This window comes from Peromyscus californicus, unplaced genomic scaffold (assembly GCF_007827085.1).
Source record: "Peromyscus californicus insignis strain IS unplaced genomic scaffold, ASM782708v3 Scaffold_7__1_contigs__length_154581171, whole genome shotgun sequence".
NCBI lineage: Eukaryota > Metazoa > Chordata > Mammalia > Rodentia > Cricetidae > Peromyscus > Peromyscus californicus.
This window is the reverse complement of record NW_026294595.1, coordinates 131701126-131723679: the sequence shown is the minus strand read 5'-3', so window position 1 is coordinate 131723679 and position 22554 is coordinate 131701126. Positions and strand designations below refer to the sequence as shown.

General features: G+C 41.6%; 3 protein-coding genes across 21 annotated transcripts in view; 2 read left to right on the top strand and 1 right to left on the bottom strand.

Annotated features, from left to right (window-relative positions):
* The window catches only part of Mroh8 (maestro heat like repeat family member 8), a 79807-nt gene extending 57253 nt beyond the window's left edge, over window positions 1-22554 (top strand). For 4 of the 19 annotated variants that reach the window (XM_052724979.1, XM_052724974.1, XM_052724970.1 and 1 more), the window contains 11 exons: window positions 1035-1225; window positions 2585-2719; window positions 3124-3238; window positions 3540-3680; window positions 5117-5281; window positions 6347-6502; window positions 9648-9770; window positions 11573-11672; window positions 13249-13314; window positions 17920-18090; window positions 21397-21578. In XM_052724979.1, coding sequence (XP_052580939.1) covers window positions 1035-1225; window positions 2585-2719; window positions 3124-3238; window positions 3540-3680; window positions 5117-5281; window positions 6347-6502; window positions 9648-9770; window positions 11573-11672; window positions 13249-13314; window positions 17920-18068 — 1341 coding nt within the window. In that variant the 3' untranslated portion in view covers window positions 18069-18090; window positions 21397-21578. Of the gene's footprint in view, window positions 1-1034; window positions 1226-2584; window positions 2720-3123; window positions 3239-3539; window positions 3681-5116; window positions 5282-6346; window positions 6503-9647; window positions 9772-11572; window positions 11673-13248; window positions 13315-17919; window positions 18091-21396; window positions 21579-22278 lie in introns of those variants that run through there. The other 15 variants (XR_008215155.1, XM_052724971.1, XM_052724973.1 and 12 more) reach the window with 15 other exon arrangements.
* Window positions 13321-17908, top strand: LOC128101671 (non-histone chromosomal protein HMG-17-like). Its single transcript, XM_052724989.1, has one exon. It carries the CDS (start codon window positions 15827-15829, stop codon window positions 15944-15946), a length of 120 nt encoding a protein of 39 aa, XP_052580949.1. The 5' UTR covers window positions 13321-15826; the 3' UTR covers window positions 15947-17908.
* LOC128101670 (cytochrome c, somatic) lies at window positions 19160-19646 on the bottom strand. Its single transcript, XM_052724988.1, has one exon. The coding sequence runs from the start codon at window positions 19565-19567 to the stop codon at window positions 19250-19252; it is 318 nt and encodes a 105-aa protein (XP_052580948.1). The 5' UTR covers window positions 19568-19646; the 3' UTR covers window positions 19160-19249.

Genomic DNA, 22554 nt, shown 5'->3' with positions numbered 1-22554 from the left:
TCGAAATAGCGATGTAATGAAGGGTGACTTTGAACCTCTTACTTTGGCTTTCCCAGTGCTGGGATTCCCTCTCCACCTGGCCTCCTGGCAGGCTGGGCTTCTCACCTTAGCTCCTCCCCTCCTACTCTAGGTTCCTCTTTGTCTAGTCCAAATGATTGTCATAGTATTTTAAGCTTCCAAATTTCTTTCAGCATTTCTAATTTGCTATTGTCTTCTCTTTTATTCTCCTTTCTTATGAATGTATGCTTTTCCAAAATTCTAAAATGTAGCTGGGCTGTGGTGGCACATGCTTTTAATCCCAGCACTCGGGAGGCAGAGCAAGGTAGATCTCTGTGAGTTTGAGGACAGCCTGGTCTACACAAAGAAACCCTGTCTCAAAGTATTTTTTTCTAAAATGTTACTGTAGTTTTAGAAGTTAGGGCAAATACATGTGTATTTAAGTTACACAATGCAGATTGTGATATAGGAGATGTGGGAGGGACTTGATATTCTCACTTCTAACCAGCTCCCAGATGATGCAGCAAGTCTTTACATTTGTCTTACTGAAGGATGAGAGCCTTTTATTAACACATTGGTACAAAAATAGATACTTTTCTGAGTTGTTACTTGTCATCTAACATGATATTTGTTTTATTGTTTTTAGTTGTATCTAATCAAGTGTACTGATAGTTTCCAGTTATGATTTTTGGATGTTAAATCTGCTCATTGGACACACACACACACACACACACACACACACACACACACACACACATACATACATACATACCCTCTGTGTGTGTGTGTATGTATGCATGTATATGTATAATATGTATTGGTGCTAGGGCTTGAACCCTGGGCCTACCACTTACTAAGCATGTACTCCACTCTGAGCATGCCCCAGCTCACTTCTAATGATCACTTTACTCTTAATCTCCCTTTCACGTCTGTTCCCTCTACCAGTAACCATTGTTGTTCTGTCTGTGGACTAGTTGTGACACAGACGGTTAGGACCAACAGGCACTCAGGTCTTCCCTGTGCCTTTTCTACCCCAGGTAACAGATGCCCTTTATGAGGTGCTTTTGGGAAACAAATTTCGAGCAGCTGCATTCCGACTCTTTCCTCAGCTTTTGATGACACTGCTCATCCAGATTCACCACAGCATCGGCCTCACCATGTCTGATGTCAACATTCCAAGTGGCCTGTATCCAGTACAGGGAATACCAATGGAGGTCTCACCTTTGTGGTATTGCTCATTGATTTCATTGATCTGAATACTTACAGAGTCCTGGGCACTGTAGTAGACACAAGGGTAGATGTGGTCCTAACTGAGTGAACATAGGTCCACAATCCTGAAGATGAAATGCCCAGGAATATTTGCTGCCTTTAGTTTTCTTGGTACCAATGTTAAATTCCACTATCTAGGTGCCTGGCAGATAATGTGTGATGTTGTGCTGGCCCTTCCCTTACAGAGCAAGTAGAGACAAAAACCAGTAAATCAGCCTCCCAAACTGGATTGATTCAGTGAAATGATTCCTTATTTCTGGGATATTGCTTGGAGAGATTTTTTCAGTTCCTCAAGCAGGTCTTGGTAGACATTTCTAGTGCTGCTGACACACAGATCTTTTGGAAGGAAATGCCATACCATGGGATACTCAGACCAGGCTAAGTGTCAGTAGTTCTCGTGCATCTGTTTAATAAGCTGCATACCCTGGGCCAACCTACTGTTCTGTGTCTTAGTTTCCTTTTCTGTAACTGAGGAGATTGGACCAGGTTATCTCCAAGAACCATTCCAGCTCTAACTTGCTCTTGAAGCTCTGATGGGTTGGCTATTCAAGAAGTACTTTTAAGTTATACTGGTAAATATTACAGGGAAGTATAAATTGCATCTTTTTCTTTCTCTTTTTGAAACAGGGTCTCATGTCCTACAAGCCAGCCTCAAACTCACTTTGTAGCTTAGGATGACCTTGAACTACTGATCCTCCTAGCTCCCAGATGCTGGGGGTCCAGGCATGTACCACCATGTCTGGTTTGAGAAGTGATGGTGATCAAACCCAGGACATAGAGCAGGCTAGGCAGGTGTTCTACTAACTCAGCCAAATACCTAGCCTTAAATTTTACCTCAAAAAATTTTTAATCAATGGATCAGACTGGAGAGATGGTTTAGAGATTAAGGGCACTTGCTGCTCTTGCAGAGGACCCAGGCTCAGTTTCCAGCACCTATATGACAGCTCATAACCATCTATAACTCTAGTTCTAGGGGATCCAACACCCTCTCTTCTGGCCTCCATGGGCACTGCACGTGGTGCACAGAACTGCAGGCTAACTCACACTCATAAAATAAAAATAATTTTTTAATGCAGTGGGTATCCATTTAGCATTCCAAATCAGTTTCTGAATCATAGATCTCCTTCCAAACTCCTTGAGAAACAAAATCAAGTTAAACTTTTTTCTGTTGAGAATTATGTGGAAGGCCTTTCCAGTTACTATACATGAAGCATCGTTAGGAACTCTAGAATGGGATGGATTATAGTACAGCCCCGGGCCCATCCCAGTGATTGGCAGGCCTTTTCTTTCCATTCATGCCTGTTTTTGCTCAACTTAGCTTCGCCATGCAAGCTACAAAGACTCTCCTCCTCAGAACATCATGCTGGCAGGAATTCAGCATCATGGAAAAGAATAATGGATGGACTCTTCTGAAGGGAGAATGCCATCTTCAGGGAGTATTCCTCCTTGCCAAGTAAGACTTCCTCATTCTAATATATCCATTCTCTCCAGAAAGCAGCATTGTTTTATTTTCCCCTTAAAAAAAATCACAGTAACTAAAACCATAACAGAGTATACAATAGCTTAATGTTTTTGAGGCAGGGTCTCACTGTGTCCCTGGCCTGGAACTTTCTCTCTATCTAGACCAGGCTAGCCTCAAACTCATAGCGATCCTCCTGCCTCTGCCTCCCAAGTGTTGTGATTAAAGGTGTGCACCATCATGCCTAGCTATAGTATCTGTAAATTAACCAGAAAAAAGGCTCTGGCTTGACCACTTGAATACCTGAAGCAAGGTAAAAACTTCAGAGGACCTGACCCTGGGAAATTGTCATCTGGGTGGGCATATGTCTGAGAGTTTTCTGTTGGTCTGTTTTACAGTTCCTTGCTGGAAAGAAGTCACTTCTTTGCATATAAGATCATGTACTTGTTAGTCCCTTTGATTAACCGAGGGAATGATAAACACAGACTCACATCTGCAGGCTTTTTTGTAGAGGTAAGAGTTCTGTAGGTGCTGGAATCTGGAATCCCAGAAAGCAGAAGAACCTCATTCCTATGCTGTGTTCAACTTAGGGACAGGCTGGGGTCTGTTCTGTGTGTGCAGTAGATGCTCTCTTAAGGTTCAAGCCTTTGAAGTCGTTTCCTCTCCCCATTGTTAGCATCCCTTGTGTTTCTGCTCCAGCATCCCCCTGTACTGTCTGTGCAGAAGCTTGGGGATTTCAAAGGGAAATGTCCATTGGAGTTGGTGGGAAGGTAGTTCCCTTCAAGGAAAAAAGCTTCAAGGTCATTTCTTTCAGCTCTTAAAGAGTCCAATGGCCAGGAGATTGCCCAGGTTATACTCCACTGCCCGCCTGAAAGACTGGCTGTATGAAGAGAATAAGCTCTTCAGGATTCTTGCACTGAGGGGACTACACAATCTTGTCAGACACCGTGAGATGGTAAAAGGACCTTTGACCACTGATTTGCTGGTAATAGATACAATAAATAGATAATAGTAGATACATAATAGTAAATAGATAACGCCAAAGATACCCAAAAAACTCAGGGAGGAGGAACTGGGAGCGTTGGGGCAGGAGGGAATGGGGGAAGGCCTTTATCACTGTACATCCATCTGTACCTCTAATTTTATACCTAGGAGTTATGTGGGTACTATTAAAATGAAATAACTTTAAAATTCTAAGTCACAAATATTCATAATACTTTGAAACTTGCATTTTGTCGGGGAGGTACACTTATTGCTACAACACAGTAGAAAATATCCAGCTACCCGCTTGATGCCTTATAACATGCTGCCCTGCTTGGATACTCTGGGATATTTATTATCTATGACAAAGATCACTGTCATTCATGATGAGAGTCTTCTACATGTCTCATTAGAAAATTATCCCTCCACTGAGCTGTGGTAACACATGCCTTTAATCTAAGCACTTGGGAGGTAGAGGCAGGAGGATCTCTGTGAGTTCGAGGCCAGCCTGGTCTACAGAGCAAGAAGTTCCAGGACAGCCAAAGCTACACAAACCAACCCTGTCTTGAAAAACTAAAAAGAAAGAAAGAAAGAAAAAAAACTATGCCTCAGTCATAAGTAATCCTGAGGCTTTAATTTTGCCACTTGAGATGTATTTATTTTATAAAAAGAATACATAAATATATGGAACAAAAATGACAAATGCTAGTATATGCTAACTGTGGCTGATTGGATGCATGAACATTTGATTATTATACTTATGTATATATGTACACACACACACGTTTTAAAAACCTGAGATTGCTTTCTTTTTTTTTTTTTTTTTTTTTTTTTTTTTTGGTTTTTCGAGACAGGGTTTCTCTGTGTAGCTTTGCGCCTTTCCTGGAACTCACTCTGTAGACCAGGCTGGCCTCGAACTCACAGAGATCCGCCTGGCTCTGCCTCCCGAGTGCTGGGATTAAAGACGTGCGCCACCACTGCCCGGCCGAGATTGCTCTCTTGTAGGAGTTTAGAATGGGGAGGGCTTTTAAGGATCCTCAGTCAAACCCTGCTTAATCTCTATCAAGGAGTTTTCAAGCCTGTGTTTGAATAACTTCTGTGATGGAGAACTCACTGTGGCCTGAGCTGGCCATTCCACTTTTTTTTTTTTTTCCTATGTTGGGAGAGCCTTTCCTTAAAGTAAAGCCAAGAGTATATCCCTGGCCCTCCCTCACCTGGTCCCACCTCTGTTTTATGAAGCAATTCACCATAGCTCCTCCCCCTCCTCTACAATAGGCATGCTCTCTTTACCACCAGAGTTACCAGAAATCCACAAGCACCAGGTTACTTAATTCTGTGTAGAATCCCTCCATTTAGAATTAGATAATGTGCTACCAGGAGAGGAGGTCATGGCTGCTTTTGGACACACAGAGAGAAGACATCAAAGGCGCAATACCTTGCATCTTAGATAGCTTACAGGAGACTGATGAGAGGATCGTTCTGTTGGCCATCCAGATACTGATGAAGCTTGTCAAGACACTAGACTCTACCACCTTGGCTACCCTGATGAAGATCCTGTTCTCCTTATTTGGTGATGTAAGACAATGAGAGAAAAGATTCTTCCCTAGAGGGCGGGTACCTACCAGCTAGTAGATTTTGAGACCATAAAAGGCCATTTTATTTTATTTACAAATGGAATTTTTTATTTTTAGAGGCCTTTTAGATCTTCTTCCTCAAGACCCTTCCGATAATCTGTGATGTCCTGCTTTTCTGTACTGATATTATTAGTTTTTCAGACTTAAAAAATGTCGAGACATAGCAGGGTGGTGTTGGTACATGCCTTCAATCCCAGTACTCAGGAGGCAGAAGCAGGTGAATAACAGAGTTTGAGGCCAGCCTGGTCCAGAATGGCTAGGACTACACAGAGAAACTCTATCTCAAAAAAAAAAAAAAAAATGAGACACACAGACTTACCAAGACATTACCTTGCTCTGTGGGAAGGAGAAGATAAGGAACAGTTAAGAAATGGGTCACAAGCCAGGCGGTGGTTGCACACACCTTTAATCCCAGCACTCAGGAGGCAGGCAGATCTCTGCGAGTCGAGGCCAGCCTGGGATACAGAGTGAGTTCCAGAAAAGGCACCAAAGCTACACAGAGAAACCCTGTCTTGAAAGACAAAAAAAAAAAAAAAAGAAAGAAAGAAAGAAAGGAAAAAGAAATGGGTCACAAGGAAAGGAAGGAAGTAAAGAGAGAAAGAAGAGAAAGAAGTGGGTCAAAATGATGGCTGTACTTACATCCTTGTCCCAAATCACAAAGATTTCTAAAAGAAACATAAAGCACATTGACCAGCATCCTCAGTATATATGCTTGCTAGGGTTTTGAATTTTAGCAAAAGAGCTTATGTGAGTAATTAAAACCAGTATTGGATACAAGCTTTTTCAGCAATGGGTGGCGTTACTTGTTTCTTGCTTGTGCAGTTCAGAAACAAGAACACCAAACACAGGTCTTGCTGCTTCCCTGTACAGTTGATTTCTTGCCCTCAACTATATGCAACTAGATAGCTTCATGTTAAGACTGATGGGCCAGACCCCTGGAGTTCATCTTATAAGCTAGTATGAGCATGTTCAGTGGGCTGTTTCCTTCTGAATCCTCCATTCTTAGGTGAGACATGGCATCCATCGTTTCTCCATGACTCTCTTTGGAGCCTCCATAAAGGCTGTGAGACACACAGATAAGAAGTGTGTGGAGAGCCACGTCCTGGAGAGCTTGGTCCCACTACTTCTGTTTTCTCAGGACGACAGTGATGAAATAGCTAAGGTAATGTCAGTTCTTTTTAGCCACAAATAACTCTGAGTTTAGATCTAGCTCTGCAAACTGTTTATATCCTTGAGGGCACAGACTTTGCAGGCGCTTTCTTACATCCTCTGGCACAAAACTACATTTCAGTCATTTCCCTGTGTAAATTGTGAGGAATCAAACTCTTAATTTCTGTTTAGCAAAATATGGTCGTTAGGGCCAAGAACTGTTTATTATCACTTTGTAGCCTAGCACAGAGCCTGAAATCGAATGCTCAACTCAACAAACTCTGTGTTGGTGACAAACATGTTCTTTTCTTTCATGGCCTTGAGACATGGACTGTGTTGGAGTTAAGTTAGAGAATACCCTCTCTAGACCATCTGGAGACTTTATTTCTCCTAAGGCTTCCAAGGGTTTTGCTGTAAGAATTGTGGTTTTTCATTTAAGCCATCTAGTATTAACTGTATGTGTTCAGGCTGGGCATAATGGCACAGATGTGTAATCTCTGCTACTTGGGAGGCTGAGGCAGGAGGCTTTCAAGTTCAGGGCCAGTGTGGATAACTTAAAAGAGTAAGGCTGGCAAGATGACTCAGTAGGTAAAGGTACTTGCTGCCAAGCCTGACAACTAGAACCCACAGATGGAAGGAGAGGAACTGATTCATAAAAACACATGTAGAGACAGGGAGATATATAGATACATATAGATAGATAGATAGATAGATAGATAGATAGATAGATAGAAATATATAGATAAATGTAATTAAAATTTTTAAATAAAAATAAAGAGAGCTGGAAATACAGCTCAGTGGTAGAGTGCTTGCCTATCACATGTGAGTTCCTGGATTCAGCCACCAGTACAGTAACACACACACACACACACACACACACACACACACACACACACACACACACACACACACGTGCACGCACACACACGTGCACGCGCATGCACACACACAGAGTGTTTAAGCTTACTCAGTCCATTATGCTAACCGTGATCACCAGTTATATCATTCCAGGAGGAACATTTAGACCACAAGGATTCTGGAAGAATTCTGGAGATCAGTCTTTGTGTTCCCCCATACAGAAATGAAAGTCTAACTTAAAAAAACTTAGAAACAGCCAGAGGTGGTAGTGGCGCACACCTTTAATCCCAGCACTCAGGAGCAGAGGCAGGTGGATCTCTCTGAGTTTGAGGCCAGCCTGATCTGTAGAGACCAAGTTCCAGGACTACATAGTGAGACCCTGTCTTGAGGGCAGGGGAACTTAGAAACAGAACTGAAGATTTATGTGGGCCCTCATACCTTGTGTGAAAAGGTCTATAGCTCTGTAGCCATAAATGAGAACCATTTCAGACCTCAGTAAAGTATAGCTCAGACCTTGTCATCCAGGTGATAGAAGCATATCTTTGGGGCTCACAGATACATGGTGCTAATACCTTCCTCCAATCTGCCATCCCTTGGCAATCAGAAAAGGCCTAGAGCCACCAAGGCTCTGAGTTTATTTTCCTACAAACTTGAACAACTTCTAGCTAAGCTGAGCTCTTTAGAGAAGAGTCTGATCAGAGAGGTGGATGTTAAATTGTGTTAGGACAGAACCAATGCTCTAAGAAATGAAACAAGTAAATAATACATCTGTTCCCAACTGAAGCCCCTAAAGACATGCCATCCAAAGTTTGATCATTCCTGAAGTAATTCCTTCCCTTCCTTTCCCTCTTCTCTTTTCTTTCCTTTCCCTCAACTCTCTTTTGTGTCTTTTGCTTTGGGACGGGGTCTCTGGTAGCTCAAGCTGATCTCAAACTCACTAGGTAGCCAAGGCTTGATTCTGGATGAATTTGATTGTCCTGCTTCTGCTTCCTAAGTACTGGGGTTACAGGTTTGTGCCATCAATGCCTGCCTCGTCGTGTGTGTGTGTGTGTGTGTGTGTGTGTGTGTGTGTGAGAGAGAGAGGCATTCTCACTATGTAGGTTAACCTGACCTTGAACTTCCTGTCCTCTTGCCTTTACATCCCAAGTGCTGGTTTTATAGTTGTGTGCCACCATACCGAGTTTATTTTTCATGTTTTAAACTTTTAATGTTTATTTTTATTTTATGTACATTGGTGTTTTGTCTGCATGTGTGTCTGTGTGAGGGTGTCCGACCCCCTGGAACTAGAGCTACAGACAGGTGTGAGCTGCCATGTAGGTGCTGGGAATTGAACCCAGGTCCTCTGGAAGAGCAGCCAGTGCTCTTAACCCTAAGCCATCTCTGCAGTCCCCTCATGTTTTAAACTTATGTTGTGTATTTCTGTAAATCTCTCAGCATATTTGCTTAACATTGTATTTATGATATTTTTATTGTAAGGCTATAGATCATTTATTTTCAGTGTTATGTGGAATTGCATCATTTAATCTAAAATTTACCCCATTCTCCTATTCCAGGACACTGAGACAGTGTTTGGTTTTCATGATTATAGTGCTGCAACAAGCACTTTAGTGCATGCATGTGAAAATTTCTTAAGGGCATAAAAACCTAGTGTGGGTACCTGGGTTAGATACTACATATCTACAAATTGCTACACAAATAACCTGAACTAATTTTTATTAGTCAATCCCCAGAGGGTTTGTTTTTGGTTGTTTTTGTTTTGAGACAAGGTCTCACTATGTAGCTCCAGATGGCCTGGAACTGGCCATGTAGACCAGGCTGGCCTCTAACTCAGAGATCTGCCCACTTGCCTTAGTCTCCTACGTGTTGTGATTAAATTAAAGACATACACCACCATACCTGGCCTTAAAGGATATCTAGTGGACCTGAGACAAACAGTTTTGAATGGTGCTTAGTGGCATTCTGAGAGCACTGACTGGAAACGAGTCCTACTTGCTCAGGGGAATCCTGTCTAGAGCCTGGGCTATAGTGTATCTTACCTGTGTACCCCATCTACTAGTTCTCACTTTTCCAGAGACACTGGTCGCTACATCCTTTTCGGCACCTTGCAGGTTTATGAGTCCTTTAGGGTCTTCAGGAGGAAGGCAGAGTGCCAGTTCACCCCCTTTCCTCACCTCACCCAGAGTAATTCTGGAATTATCAACCTTTCACATTAGACTTTGGTGTCAGTTTTACTAAAGAAAATATACCTCAGTTCAAGAGTGTTTGAAAATGCTGACCGGTTATACTCTTTTCCCCCACAGGAGAGTAGACAAGTGCTAACTATATGTGCCCAGTTCTTGAAATGGAAGCTGCCCCGAGAAGTGTACTGCAAAGATCCCTTATACATCAAACCAAATGAAGTCAGAAGGGTCTGCAAATTCTTTGTATGTGAGAAAGAGTGGCTTTGTTTTTTCTGATAGTTTTTAATGGAGACACATGGCATGCGGGAAACATTTCCCATCCCACCCCTTCACAGCAGTAGTTGCTCTCCATGAATTGTTCAGTTAGGTACATCTCTTCCCTATAGTTCCCCCAATTAGTCACAAATACACTTTATAAATTTTGTGTGTGTGTGTATGTACACACACATTGAGTCTGCCACAGTGTGCAAGTAGAAGTCAGTGGACAACTTTCAGGAGTCAGTTCTTGCCTTCCACATTGTGAGAGGGTCTCCTACTCCATCTCCCATCTCACTGTGGGAATGCTGGAATCACACATCTGGCTCCCAGGGGTCAAACTTGAGTCCTCAGGCTTGCATGGCAAGCACTTTTACCCACTGGGCCATTTCACTAGCCAACAAATTTGCTACTAACACATTTCTTCATATATGCAAAAAGCTGGTGGTACAAGATATGGTGGGACATTCCTGTAATAATATCACTCAGGAGGCTGAGTCAGGAGGCTCAGTGTGAGTTTAAGGGTAAGTTGAGCTATAGAGTAAGACCTTGTTTCAAAATAGTAATAACAAAATGACTGATAAACTAGAGAGCCCCACTAATTGCATCAAAAACTACAAGGTCAGACTGATAGTATCTAGTCAAAATTTTTTACTTGGGCTAGGCTTGGTGGTGCACACCTTTAATCCCAGCACTCAGGAGGCAGAGGTAGGTGGATTTCTGTAAGTTCAAGCCAAGCTGTTCAGGCCACCCAGAGCTACATAATGAGACTTTGTGAGCTGAACTGAAATTATACATTGTCTTCACGTCTATAGCCCTTTGCTTGATATAGTGGATTGTCTTATTTTCCATTAGAGCATAAGTCCCTAAGCAAGAACTGCCATAAGAAGATCGGATAAAAAGAGGGCAGCATGTCACTAGCCCTGAGACCCAGATAGCATCTTCTCTTTACAAACCCAGCAAAGCATATATGATCTAGGGTAGCATTAGAAGGTCCATGCATAGTTTTCTAGAAAGCAATTATAGTAGAACCACCTGGATCCCACATTGAAGTCTCTGGGGATTTCTAGGAATCTTCTACATATCTAAAACCCCCGTGGTCTCTTCTCATCAAACTTGCAGGGCTAGGAAGCATACTATAGTGCCCTTGCCTTTTTCCTGGGTATTAGGTCTCTGAACTTCAGCCATTACCTATAGTTGATGCACTAATGACAATATTTCCAACAAGAAATTTGCTGTTCCCAGTGGGTAAAAGTGCAAACTGTCCATGTCAGATTTAAGCTCTATGAGAAATAATTCTTGTCTGTTTGTGAGGTGCTTATCCTTCCAAGAGGCCCTTGAAAGGTTCACTCATTCACCCAGAGAGCAAAATGCATCCTCTGTGTAGCAGGTCATGGCAATCCAGTTTTAAAATTTCTAGTTTGGCACCTGAAAATGACTAAGGAGACAGAAAACTTCTAAGAAACGAAAATAGAAACTCCAAATGGAAAATAATATGTGCCAGGAAAGGAAGCCTACAGAGTCCTCAGAGCTGGGCTGATGAGGCAGGAAGAGCTGGTAGGGAAGTTAAAACTCAAGGTGGCATTTAGAGGCGAGAAGACAGAGGTGCAGAGAAGCCAGGGTGACCTAAAGGTATCATGGACAGGTGTGCACAGTGGGTATTCTGAGGACCTAACTTTACAGGGGCTTGCTATCATGGCAAACAGTCACTGTGACGTTCACTATAGTAATTCAGGCACTGCTGTACTCACCTGCTACTTTATTGTTATATACTCTTCCCATCAACTTAGGGAGAAAAAAGCAAGGGGAAAATCAACATCCTAGACCAAACACTAATGTATTCCAAGGATCCAAAACTTCCCATCAGAAGAACAGCTGTCTTGTTTATAGGTAAAAGAAAACTTTGATTTGTATAGTTACATTATCCTATACCTTCCCACCTTGTGTTGAGTATCCCCAGTCTTTTCTTTACATAGAATGTATTGCAGTCATATTTGCACCATAACCCTCTTATCCCTCACCCATTCCCATTTATCCCCTTCTTCCCAAATTGTCTCTCATCTACTTTCATGTCTTTTATTTTGGTGACTTAATGAGTTTAATTAGGGTTACTATAGGAGCATGGGTAAAGGGCTATTTACAGGAGCCTGAGTAACTCAGTGACTAGCACTAAGGAAAATGTTTCATACTTTACGTTACCCCTTTAAGCAACCATTAACTGCCTATAGATCCTCAGGGAGGTGTAGGACTTCACAAACCCCTTACCCCAGGAACTGCCTAGAAATCCTCAAGGGTATGTGGGGACTCCTAAGTCCTTGGTGACAGAATACTGGTGGGCCCAGTCTTGTGCAGGTCTTATGCAGGCCATCACAGCTGCTGTGAGCTCATGAGTGCAATGTCTAGAAGACATATTCTACAACACACCTGTTCCTTCAACTCAGACCTTCCTTCAGCTCCCTCTTCTCCAGTGTTTCCTGAGCCCAGGTTGGGGAGACAGATGTCTCAGGGCTCCCAATAGTCTTATTATCAGCACTCTGACACTATGAGTTTCTCCAATAATATGCCTACCCACTCCCCACACACACACACAAAAAAACTTTCTCTGATCAAAGCTGACAGTAGCACTAATCTATGAGCATAAATCTAAGTGTTTATTTGACAATTTGATGGCCACAATAATCCCTCTAGCAAAGCAAAAATGATATCTTCTTTCTAGGGCCTGACCTCCTCTGCCACAAACTTCAAACCAGACTTATAGTATCAGGCATGATCTTTATGTAGTTGACCTTGAAAATCCTTTCAAGGAAGAAGGAACCGCATTATTGACCAATAACTATAAAACACTTGGGAATATTATTTTAATATTTAAACCTTTAGTGTTTGTATGTGTGTGTATGCTTGTAGGTGACATAGCATGTCGGTGACATGGTGGGTATGTGGAGGTCAGAGCTCATAAGAGTTAGCTCTCCATCCACTGTGAATCTGGAAATGGAACTCAGGGTGTCAGGTTCATGAGCAAGGACATTAGCTCTTTAAGTCATCTTCCTGGCTCTTGTTCCTTAGTATTTTGGTTATTTTTTGAAACAGGTTTTCACTGTATAGCCCTGGCTTGTCTGAAACTGATATGAAGACCAGGCTTGCCTTGAACTCAGATAGATCCACCTGCCTCTGCTCCCTGAATGCTAGGATTAAAGATGTATGTTACCATCAAGGCTCTGCTTAGCTTTTGAGATAGTTTCATTGTATACTCAAGGCTAACTTGGAACTCATGGCAATTCTCATGCCTGAGCTTCTCAAGTGTTGGGATTACAGGTGTGAGCCAGAAAGCCTGGCTGGAATGTATTGTTTTGAATATGCCTTATTAACAAAAGTCTAATTTTGCCATCTGCTTAGATTATTAAATGATAAAAATGAAAAACTTTTAGTTTCTAACAGTGAAAGTCTAAGCTTATTGTCTTGTGTTTAGGGATCTTATCAAAGTATGTGGATCCCAGTGAGCTCAAGATGAAGGGTATTGACTGGATAGAGAATGGTAAGTAATGCCGTTGCTTGGATGTGGACTGCACTGTTTTGGAAGGTATCTGATTCTGTGACTACGGGCAGGCTCCATAGCACAGCTGAGTCTGGCATCTAAAACTCTGGGCTTATGCAGCAATGCAAGCACAAGTGAGTGTAATTCAGTTAGAGTGTGGTCTCCTCTTAGTCTAAGACCCCGTAGGAGAGGGTATGATCCCGTGTGAGTGTAATTCAGTTAGAGTGTGGTCTCCTCTTAGTCTAAGACCCCGTAGGAAAGGGTACGATCTTGTTTGTCCGGAACCAGCTTTAAGGACTAAGGGGGAAGTCCTGCTAAACTGTGTCAGGAAGTAAAACACCATCTTTCTAGAAATCTATCTTAACAAATTATGGTGATGTCTTACAAGAGCCTCAGAGACTGCCCCGCTGTCTAAGCAGCTGTGTTGTAGAGTGTAGGACTTAGCTTGAAGACGCTTTATAGCTATCTAAGGCAACCATCAGAGAACCACTTTCAGAACTGTCAGCGGGCGAAACTTTCTGTAACTGCATAGCTGTGCAGATTGAGTGCTCAAAGAATTATTATTCCCATTTAAGAATAGTTGAATAAATCTGGAGATATAGTTTAGTGTTACAATGTTTGTTTAATATGTGCAGAGGTAGCTTAGCATTAGGCTGTAGGTTCAATCCCTAGCGAGGGAGGGAAAGGTAGGTATATAGTTAGAAATGCAAATGCACATTCTCACAATCCAAATCACTACTTTCATAACCAAATTAAAAATCTAAAGAATTTGCTTTTTTTTAATTAAAAATTTTTTATTTACTTAGTATGAGTATGGAAGTAAGAGGATAAACTACAAGAGTTAGTGATTCTTTTCCTCAACCATGTGGGTCATGGGGATTGAACTTAACTTGTCAGGCTTGGTAGCAAGTGCTTTACCCACTATATCATTCTCTCTCTCTCTCTCTTTCTCTCTCTTTCTGAGATAGAGTTTCTCTGTGTAGCCCTGGCTATCCTGGAACTCACTCTGTAGACCAGGCTAGCCTGAAACTCAAAGATCCGCCTGCCTCTGTCTCCTGAGTGGTGGAATTAAAGGTGTGTGTCACCACCACCCAGCTTCCACTAAGTCATCTTGCAGGACTCAATTTGCTACTTTTAAAAACACAGTAATTATTGAAACAGGTAGGGAATAAAGCTAATATAAGGCAGATACTGCTAATTTTCTTAATATTTATTTTATGAATATGAGTGTTTTGCCTGCATATATGTGCATATCCAGTGCCTGCAGAGGTCAGAAGAGGACATCAAGATCTCTTGGAACTAGAGTTACACTAGGTTATAAACTAACATGTGGGTGCTGGGAACTGAACCCAAGCCCTTTGCAAGAGCAGCAAGTACCCTTAACTACTGAGCCCTGATCTACCACCTATTTCTCACTAACATCTACGATTTCTGCATAGATATTAAAATATTCTAAAACAACAGCAACAACAACCAGCCAGCTTTGGTGGAGTACACCTATAATCCCAGTACTTGCGACACTGAGGAAGAAGATTGTGTGTTTGAGGCCAGACTAGGCCTTATGTATAATGAAATCTTGTTTCAAAAAAGAAGAAAAGAAAAGAAAGTCGTGTAAATTATTCTGTGGAGTAGGATACTATATGACTGATTTATTTCTTACCTAAAACACTTGGGGAACAAAAGTTCTATTCCCACACAGAAGTGACTCAGATAATAATGAGATATTATTCCATAAGACAATCAATTATCCAAACTCAGGAGGTAAAGGCAGGGGGATCATGAGTTCAAGGTCATACCAAGACCCTATCTCAAAAAAAAAAAAAGTTTTCAGATCATACGATTCCATTTGGACAACAATATTGAAGCAAAACAGTGCATAGAAAAAAAAAAGATCAGGAAGACATACTTTTTGTTTGTATGTTTCCAGACAAGGTTTTTCTGTGTAGCTTTAGCTGTCCTGGAACTTGATCAGTGGACTAGGCTGGCCTTGAACTCAGAGATCTGCCTCCTGAGTGCTGGGATTAAAGGAGTGTGCCACCACCACCCTGCTGAAAGACATACTTTCAAAACAACATTCTATCTCTAAGTGGTAGAATCATACACCACTTATATCCTTCTGGTACTTACATGTATTATCTGAGTTTTCTATATAACAAACATGAACTTCTTTTGCCATAGGAAAATATAAAAGCTAAAACTTTAAACTGGGCATGGTAGTTTGTGTCTGATATCTCAGCGACATGGTAGGCTAAGGCAGAGGAATGGCCATTCAAATTTAGCTTGGGCAACCAAGGGAGAACCTGTCTCAAAACAAAACAAAACAAGCCATTAAAAATGGTAAAAATATGCCAGGCGGTGGTGGGCACACCTTTAATCCCAGCACTCATGAGGCAGAGGCAGGCGGATCTCTGTGAGGTCTACAGAGCTACTTCCAGGACAACCAAGGGTACACAAAAAACCCGCCTCAACAAAACAAAACAAAAAAACAGCACTGACGTCCCCCGCCACCGCCATGCCCAAAAGAAAGGCTGAAGGGAATACTAAAGGAGATGAAGCCAAGGTGAAGGATGAGCCACAGAGAAGATCTGCAAGGTTGTCTGCTAAACCTGCTCCTCCAAAGCCAGAACTGTAGCTTGAGTTTTCCTGCCTGGCCCACAGTCAGGATAAATCTCTGCCACCCGCCAGTCCTACAACCGCTCAGACCCGACCAAGTAAACACAGAGACTTATATTGGTTACAAACTGTATGGCCGTGACAGGCTTCTTGCTAACTGTTCTTACAGCTTAAATTAATCCATTTCTATTAATCTATACCTTGCCACGTGGCTTGTGGCTTACCGGCATCTTCACATGCTGTTTCTCATCATGGTGGCTGGCGGTGTCTCTCTGACTCAGCCTTCCACTTCCCAGTTTTTTCTCCTCTTTGTCCAGCCTATACTTCCTGCCTGGCCACTGACCAATCAGTGATTTATTTATTGACCAATCAGCAACACATTTGCCATACAGACCATCCCACAGCACAGAACCCACGCCTAAAAAGGCCCCTGTAAAGAAGGGGGAGAAGGTCCCCAAGGGGAAGAAGGGGAAAGCCGATGCTGGTAAGGGTGAGAGTAATGGAGACACCAAGGCAGACCAGGCACAGAAAGCTGACGGTGCTGGAGACACCAAGTGAGATGTGTGCATTTTTGATAACTGTACTTCGGTTGACTGTACAGTTTGAAATACTATTTTTTATCAAGTTTTATAAAAATGCAGAATTTTGTTTTACTTTTTTTTTAAGCTATGTTGTTAGCACATAGAACACTTCATTGTTGGGGGGGAGGGCGCGGGAGGAACATGTGTCACTAACAAAATGTCTCCCAAGCTGGATTGATGATGGCTGATGTTGGAAAACATCTTTCCCTGATGATTTTGAAAGACTCCTCTTGGCTCTCAGGAGAGACATCCTGGTGTTGACATATGTGCCACCATGGCACAAAATGCCTTGTGTGGGAAACTCTAAATTCATTTCTGTGTCTTCCTCCCCTGTACCATCAACATAGATTTAACTCCCTTCAAACCAGAGACCTGTTGGAACCTGACCCCCAAAATTGGTTTTGCCGGTCTATCAGGCAATCTCTACTTTGCTGTGGTATTGTTGTGTCCTCAGAAGAACAGTGGTTCCTTTTATAAAAGATTGTGGATCTTCAGATTGATAATTTTGCCGTGTTTGTTTCATTTCCTGAAAGTCAGGGTCGGCTTGGGAAAAGTTGTTAAACAACATCCTCAATGTGAACTGTCAGCCCTCACTCTAAGCTCTCCCCCTTTTCAAAGCATCGAATGAAGACTCATCAGGTTTTATAGTGGCTTTCTGATTTTGGTAGTCTATACAAGAAGGGAGTTTGGAAGCTCTTGTATTCTGTTAATGATTGTCTGCCCAGGTCTTGCCTGAAAAACCATGATTGTTTATGAAAAGTATCTTTAATAAAGCTGGATACAGTTTGGCCTGGAAAAACAAAACAAAACAACAAAACACCAAGACAAAAAAAAATGAAAACTAGCCAGACACAGTGGTACCTGCCTTTAATCCTAGCACCTGAGAGGCAGAGGTAGGTAGATCTTTATGAGTTTGAGTCTAGCCCAGTCTACATAGTAGGTTCTAGGACAGCCAGAGCTACATAGTGAAAGAGAGGGAGGAAGGGAGAAAGGAAGGAAAGAAGGAAAGAAGGAAGGAAGGAAGGAAGGAAGGAAGGAAGGAAGGAAGGAAGGAAAAGAAAGGACAAATAAAGAAAGAAAAATATTCCAAGGGAATAATGATTTAAGAGTTAACATTTTCTTTAGAGTAAGGCAAGAAGAGGTTAACATTAGACATAGCTTGGCAGGCTCAGATAAGTGTATTTTAGATAGACTACTTAAAATATGGCTATCGCAAAGGAATGAAATACTTAGTAATTAAGAAAACAGTGTGTTACAGATCAAAATTGGAATCAATGCACCAATCTACAGACTTTCATACAGCTCTGTAAAAGTTGCCCTTTTATCCCAGCTGCTCTGGTTTGTTGGCTACTTGGTGTCCAGAACAGTACTCATTTCTAGAAACCTCCAGTCTTGGTTTTCTTCCATGTAGATCTGAGAGAACTGTTACACGACCCTGAGCCCTCTTTGCGGATCATCGCCTCCCAGGCCCTGTTCCGAATCCAGAGGGTGTGGAATGAGTCAGAATCCCAGATAAGGGTTTCCTGGTTGAGGAAGCTCTGTGGCTGTCTTCATACTTAGAATGCAAAGCACATGACAGCAGGTAAGAACGAACCTTTCAGAAACCCCAGAAGTGATAAACACATCCCATTTTCTTTCTTTTTTCAAATGTATCTGTGAGTGTGCGCATGTGGAGGTCAGAGGACAGCTTGTGGGAGTTGGTCCTCTTTCCATAATGTGCATCCATCCCAAGGATCAAACATAGGTTGTCAGCCTTGGTAGCAAATATGTTTGCCCACTAAATTGATCTTGCCAGCCTGCATTCCCTTGTTTTTCTTTCAGACTTAGGCAACCCTAGCATGAAGCTACTTCCATGCAGTTAGTTACCTCCAACATAATCACCACTTAAAAAACATGTTAGTAGTTAAATGTACCAGGGAGTTAAGTTCTTGGTTTAAATTTGAAAATATAGTAAAAATTGTAGTGAGTTTGAGTCATGCAGACATCCACAAAATTTAAGTGCTGATGACTGCTTTAGAGATACAGAGAGGTGGGGGAGATACTCCAGGGCCAGGGATATAAGTCAATGGCAGAGTGGAAGTGTGCATGCCCAACATATGAGAGGCCCTGGGTTCAGTGCACAAAAACAAACAGGTAACCCCAGCACTTGGGTTCAGTGCACAAAAACACACGTGTAACCCCAGCACTTGGGAGACTGAGGCAGGAGAATCAGGAATTGAAGACCATTTAAGAATTAATTAAGAAATTGAGATTCACAGTGAGTTTGAGGCCAGTTTCTACTTCATGAGAGTCTGTTATATTCTATCAAAAAATAAGACTTATGTGCCCACCTTTAATCCCAGCACTCAGGAGGCAGAGGCAGGCAGATCCCTGAAGTTCTAGGCCAGCCTGGGCTACATAGCCAGTTCTGGGCCAGCCAGGGCTACACAGTAAAACTCTGTATAAACACAAAACAATCCTTAAGTAACAACAACAAAGAAGAGAAAAGAACAATTCCAAGTAAATGACAGTGTTGCAGTGTTAGTAGTGATGGCTCTCTTGTCAAGGGTGACTGATCGTCTACAAATCTTTTTTTTTTTTTTTTTTTTTTTTTTTACTATAAGTCATTTTTACTTAAATCAGGACCGTCCCAACAAAAACATTGTTAGCCATTCATGATCTGAATTTTGATGTATGAATTAAATTATGGTACACATTAAAAGCCATGAGACATTTGTTTTGTAATAAATAAGGCAGTGGAATTACTCATTAGTAGCCTTTTTAAGATAAGCTATTAGGTCTGCCCTTTCTCCCTTCTTCTTAATTCCAGCGAAGATCATTTTTGTTCCAGGGATGTACTTTTTGGGATTCTCCAAATACTCCATCAGGGTGTCCTCTCCCCAGGTGATGCCTTTGTTCTTGTTGGCATCTGTGTACGAGAATCCAGCGGCCTGACCAGTCTTCCTCCCAAACAGACCATGGAGATTTGGTCCAGTCTTATGCTTGCCTCCCTTTTCCACAGTGTGGCACTGGGCACACTTCTGAACAAAAATCTTCTTGCCTTTCTCAACATCACCCATTTTTATTTCGCTCCCGGGTGATCAACACCACGATCGCTACGAACCGAAGACGGACGGACGTCCCGCTCACTCTCGTCTACAAATCTTAAGGACAAGAGATACCAGTCTATTTTTACATTTTCATACCTAATATTTTATAAAATCTCGTAAAGCCTTTCTCTTTTCCAATTCCTTTTGAAGCCTGTGAGCAATAACAAAATTCTGATAGGGTATAATGCTGACTCTATCACAGTACATACAAAGTTCCCACTCCTTTTCCCCAGTGTTCCTAATTTCTCCAACTACTGCTGCCAGGTCCTAGATAGCTCTAAGATGGAGTCTGTTTACTACCCACTGCCCAGTTTAATACAAGTGAAGAAAAGGTTCTCAGAAGATGAATTTTTCTAAGAAACAGATTAGTTGGGTTGGAGAGATGACTCATGGGTTAAGAGCACTGACTGCTCTTCCAGAGGACCAGGGTTCAATTCCCAGCATCCACATGGAGGCTTACAACTGTCTCTGACTCCAAGATCTGACACCCTTTCACAGATATACATGCAGGCAAACACCAATGCACATAAAAAAAGGAGAAACAGATTAGTTGAATAAATACCTTGATGACTGCACATAGAAGGAACATACTAGAAATGAGGTACAAAGTCTGACTTCCAAGCTATTATTTAGTGGAGAAATCTAAGCAGAAAGCCAGAGCTGAACTCTATGGGACAAAAGAAACCTCTTGGGGTGATACGGAGAGAAAAAGGAAATGTGACAACTTGTGGCAATATTGTGTTCCCCAATATATTGTTCACCCTAATAAACTTATCTGGGGGTCAGAGAACAGAACAGCCACAATATTAAACATAGAGGTTAGGCAGTGATAGCACTCGCCTTTATCCTAGCATTCAGCAGGCAGAGATCCATCTGGATCTCTGAGTTCACAGCTACACTGGAAACAGCCAGGCATGGTGACACATGCCTTTAACCCCAGGAAGTGATGGCAGGAAGCAGAAAGGTATATAAGGCATGAGGACCAGGAAATAGAGAGCTGTTAAGCTTTTGGCAGCAGTTCAGCTGAGATCCATTTGGATGAGGACACAGAGGCTTTTAGTCTGAGGAAACAGGATCAGCTGAGAAGATAGTGAGAGGAGGTTGGCTGTGGTGTGTTCTGTTTCTCTGATCATTCAGCGTTCACCCCAATACCTGGTTCTGGGTTTGTTTTTACTAATAAGACCTGTTAAGATTCCTGCTACAGCAACTGGCAGATGAAGAACTACATCCAATAGTGAATTGCATTGTTTGTGTTGTTCAGTAAGCATTCTCAATCTTTATTCACCCTCTTTCCCAACTTTCATTGCTCTCTCTCTGCTGAGATGTCTTTAGGACCAAATCCCTCGATGGTTCATAGTGAGTGGAAAGTGGCAATATGCTAGGTGTAGCTCCAGGAGGTTCAAAATGAAGACCTTAGTTGCCTGATAGATTTAGGTATGTCCAACCTATATATAGGCTGCAGGGCACAGGCATCCTAGATGACAGTGTCACATTGGACATCCCTACTTAAATCTTCACTCTGAGTCAGAGCAGAATATATATATCTAAATCACTACATTTAAAACTGCAATGAATGCTAACTAAACATACATTTGAATTACATTCATTCCTCACCATATTCTCTTTGGCTCCTTTTAGGAAACCAGCTCTATCTACTTCTGAACTAGTCTGTTTTCTAGATTATCCAATAAAAATGAATAGCAGCTTATTGAGAGTTCACAATCAGCCTAACTCTGAGCATATTATATAATTAACCCTTTTAATTATTAATTCACTTCATTGTTACCTTTATTTTGCAGATGGAGAGAAACTGAGGAGACAAACATGAAAGTGAGTTGCTCTGGGTCACACAACTAGTAAATGGCAAAGCCATGATTACCCAAGTATTCTGACTCCTACACCCACATCCTTGGTTACCCTGCTGTATTCTTCTCCATCTGCTCTTTCTTGCAAATGGGAATAAACACAGTTCTGCTCTACAGTTCATCTCAGTTGCTGAATTTGTGCTCCAAAAAAACTCATGCAACCAAATATGTTTTAGTGATATTGAGCCTCCAGTGTTTTATCAAATTCAAGGACTGGCCACGTATTTCCTAAAGTTAGCATACTGTACATTTTGATCACAGAATATCCATCCATCCTGTACTGTAAAGATAATGGAGTTATATAAAAACTAGTGGTTTTCTTGAACCTTTTTTCAGTCCTTGGTTTGATTTCATGAACTGCTCCATTCTCAGGGTAGAAACAGACCTGTAGGGATGAAAAGATACTCATCTTTAAATTTCCATATTTAAAAAATGAGAGAATAAGCCAGGCATGGTGTCTTATGCTTATATCCCAGCACTTGTAAGGCAGAGGTGAGAGAAAAGTCACAAGTTCAAGGCTGATCTATATAGCAAATTCCAGGCCAGGCAGAGCTATATATTAGCAAGACTCTGTTACAGAAAGAGTGATGAATTCCCTTTTTAAATCCAAAAATGTAAAGAGATTATGATTACAGAAACTAAGCTGAGGATATAGTTTAGCTCTCTAGTGGCAAGAAAAAGACTGAATGACCCCTTTTCTTTCTCATATTTTGTGCTGAAGTCCCTTTCCCACCAAGTAGATTTTTTATTTTCTTACTAATGCCACCAACAGATGGTCTCAAGCATAACAATGCTTATTTTATTTATATTTGTTAGTTAAAATTCATAGAAGTACACGCTGAGAGACAAAGGACTGCTGATTCCTGAACTACCTCAGAAGCTGGGAACTTTTATAAGTGCCTACTAGTGATGATAATAGTGATAATACTAACACATGTATTAAATCTTGATAGCTCTGTTATTTTTATATAAAGCTGTCCTATTGATTTTTTTAAAAAAACGTATGAAACAAAAGGTCTAGGCTTTAGTTTTGTGATATGCTGAAATAAATATTCAAAACAGTACCATGTCATTTTAATACTACATATTAAA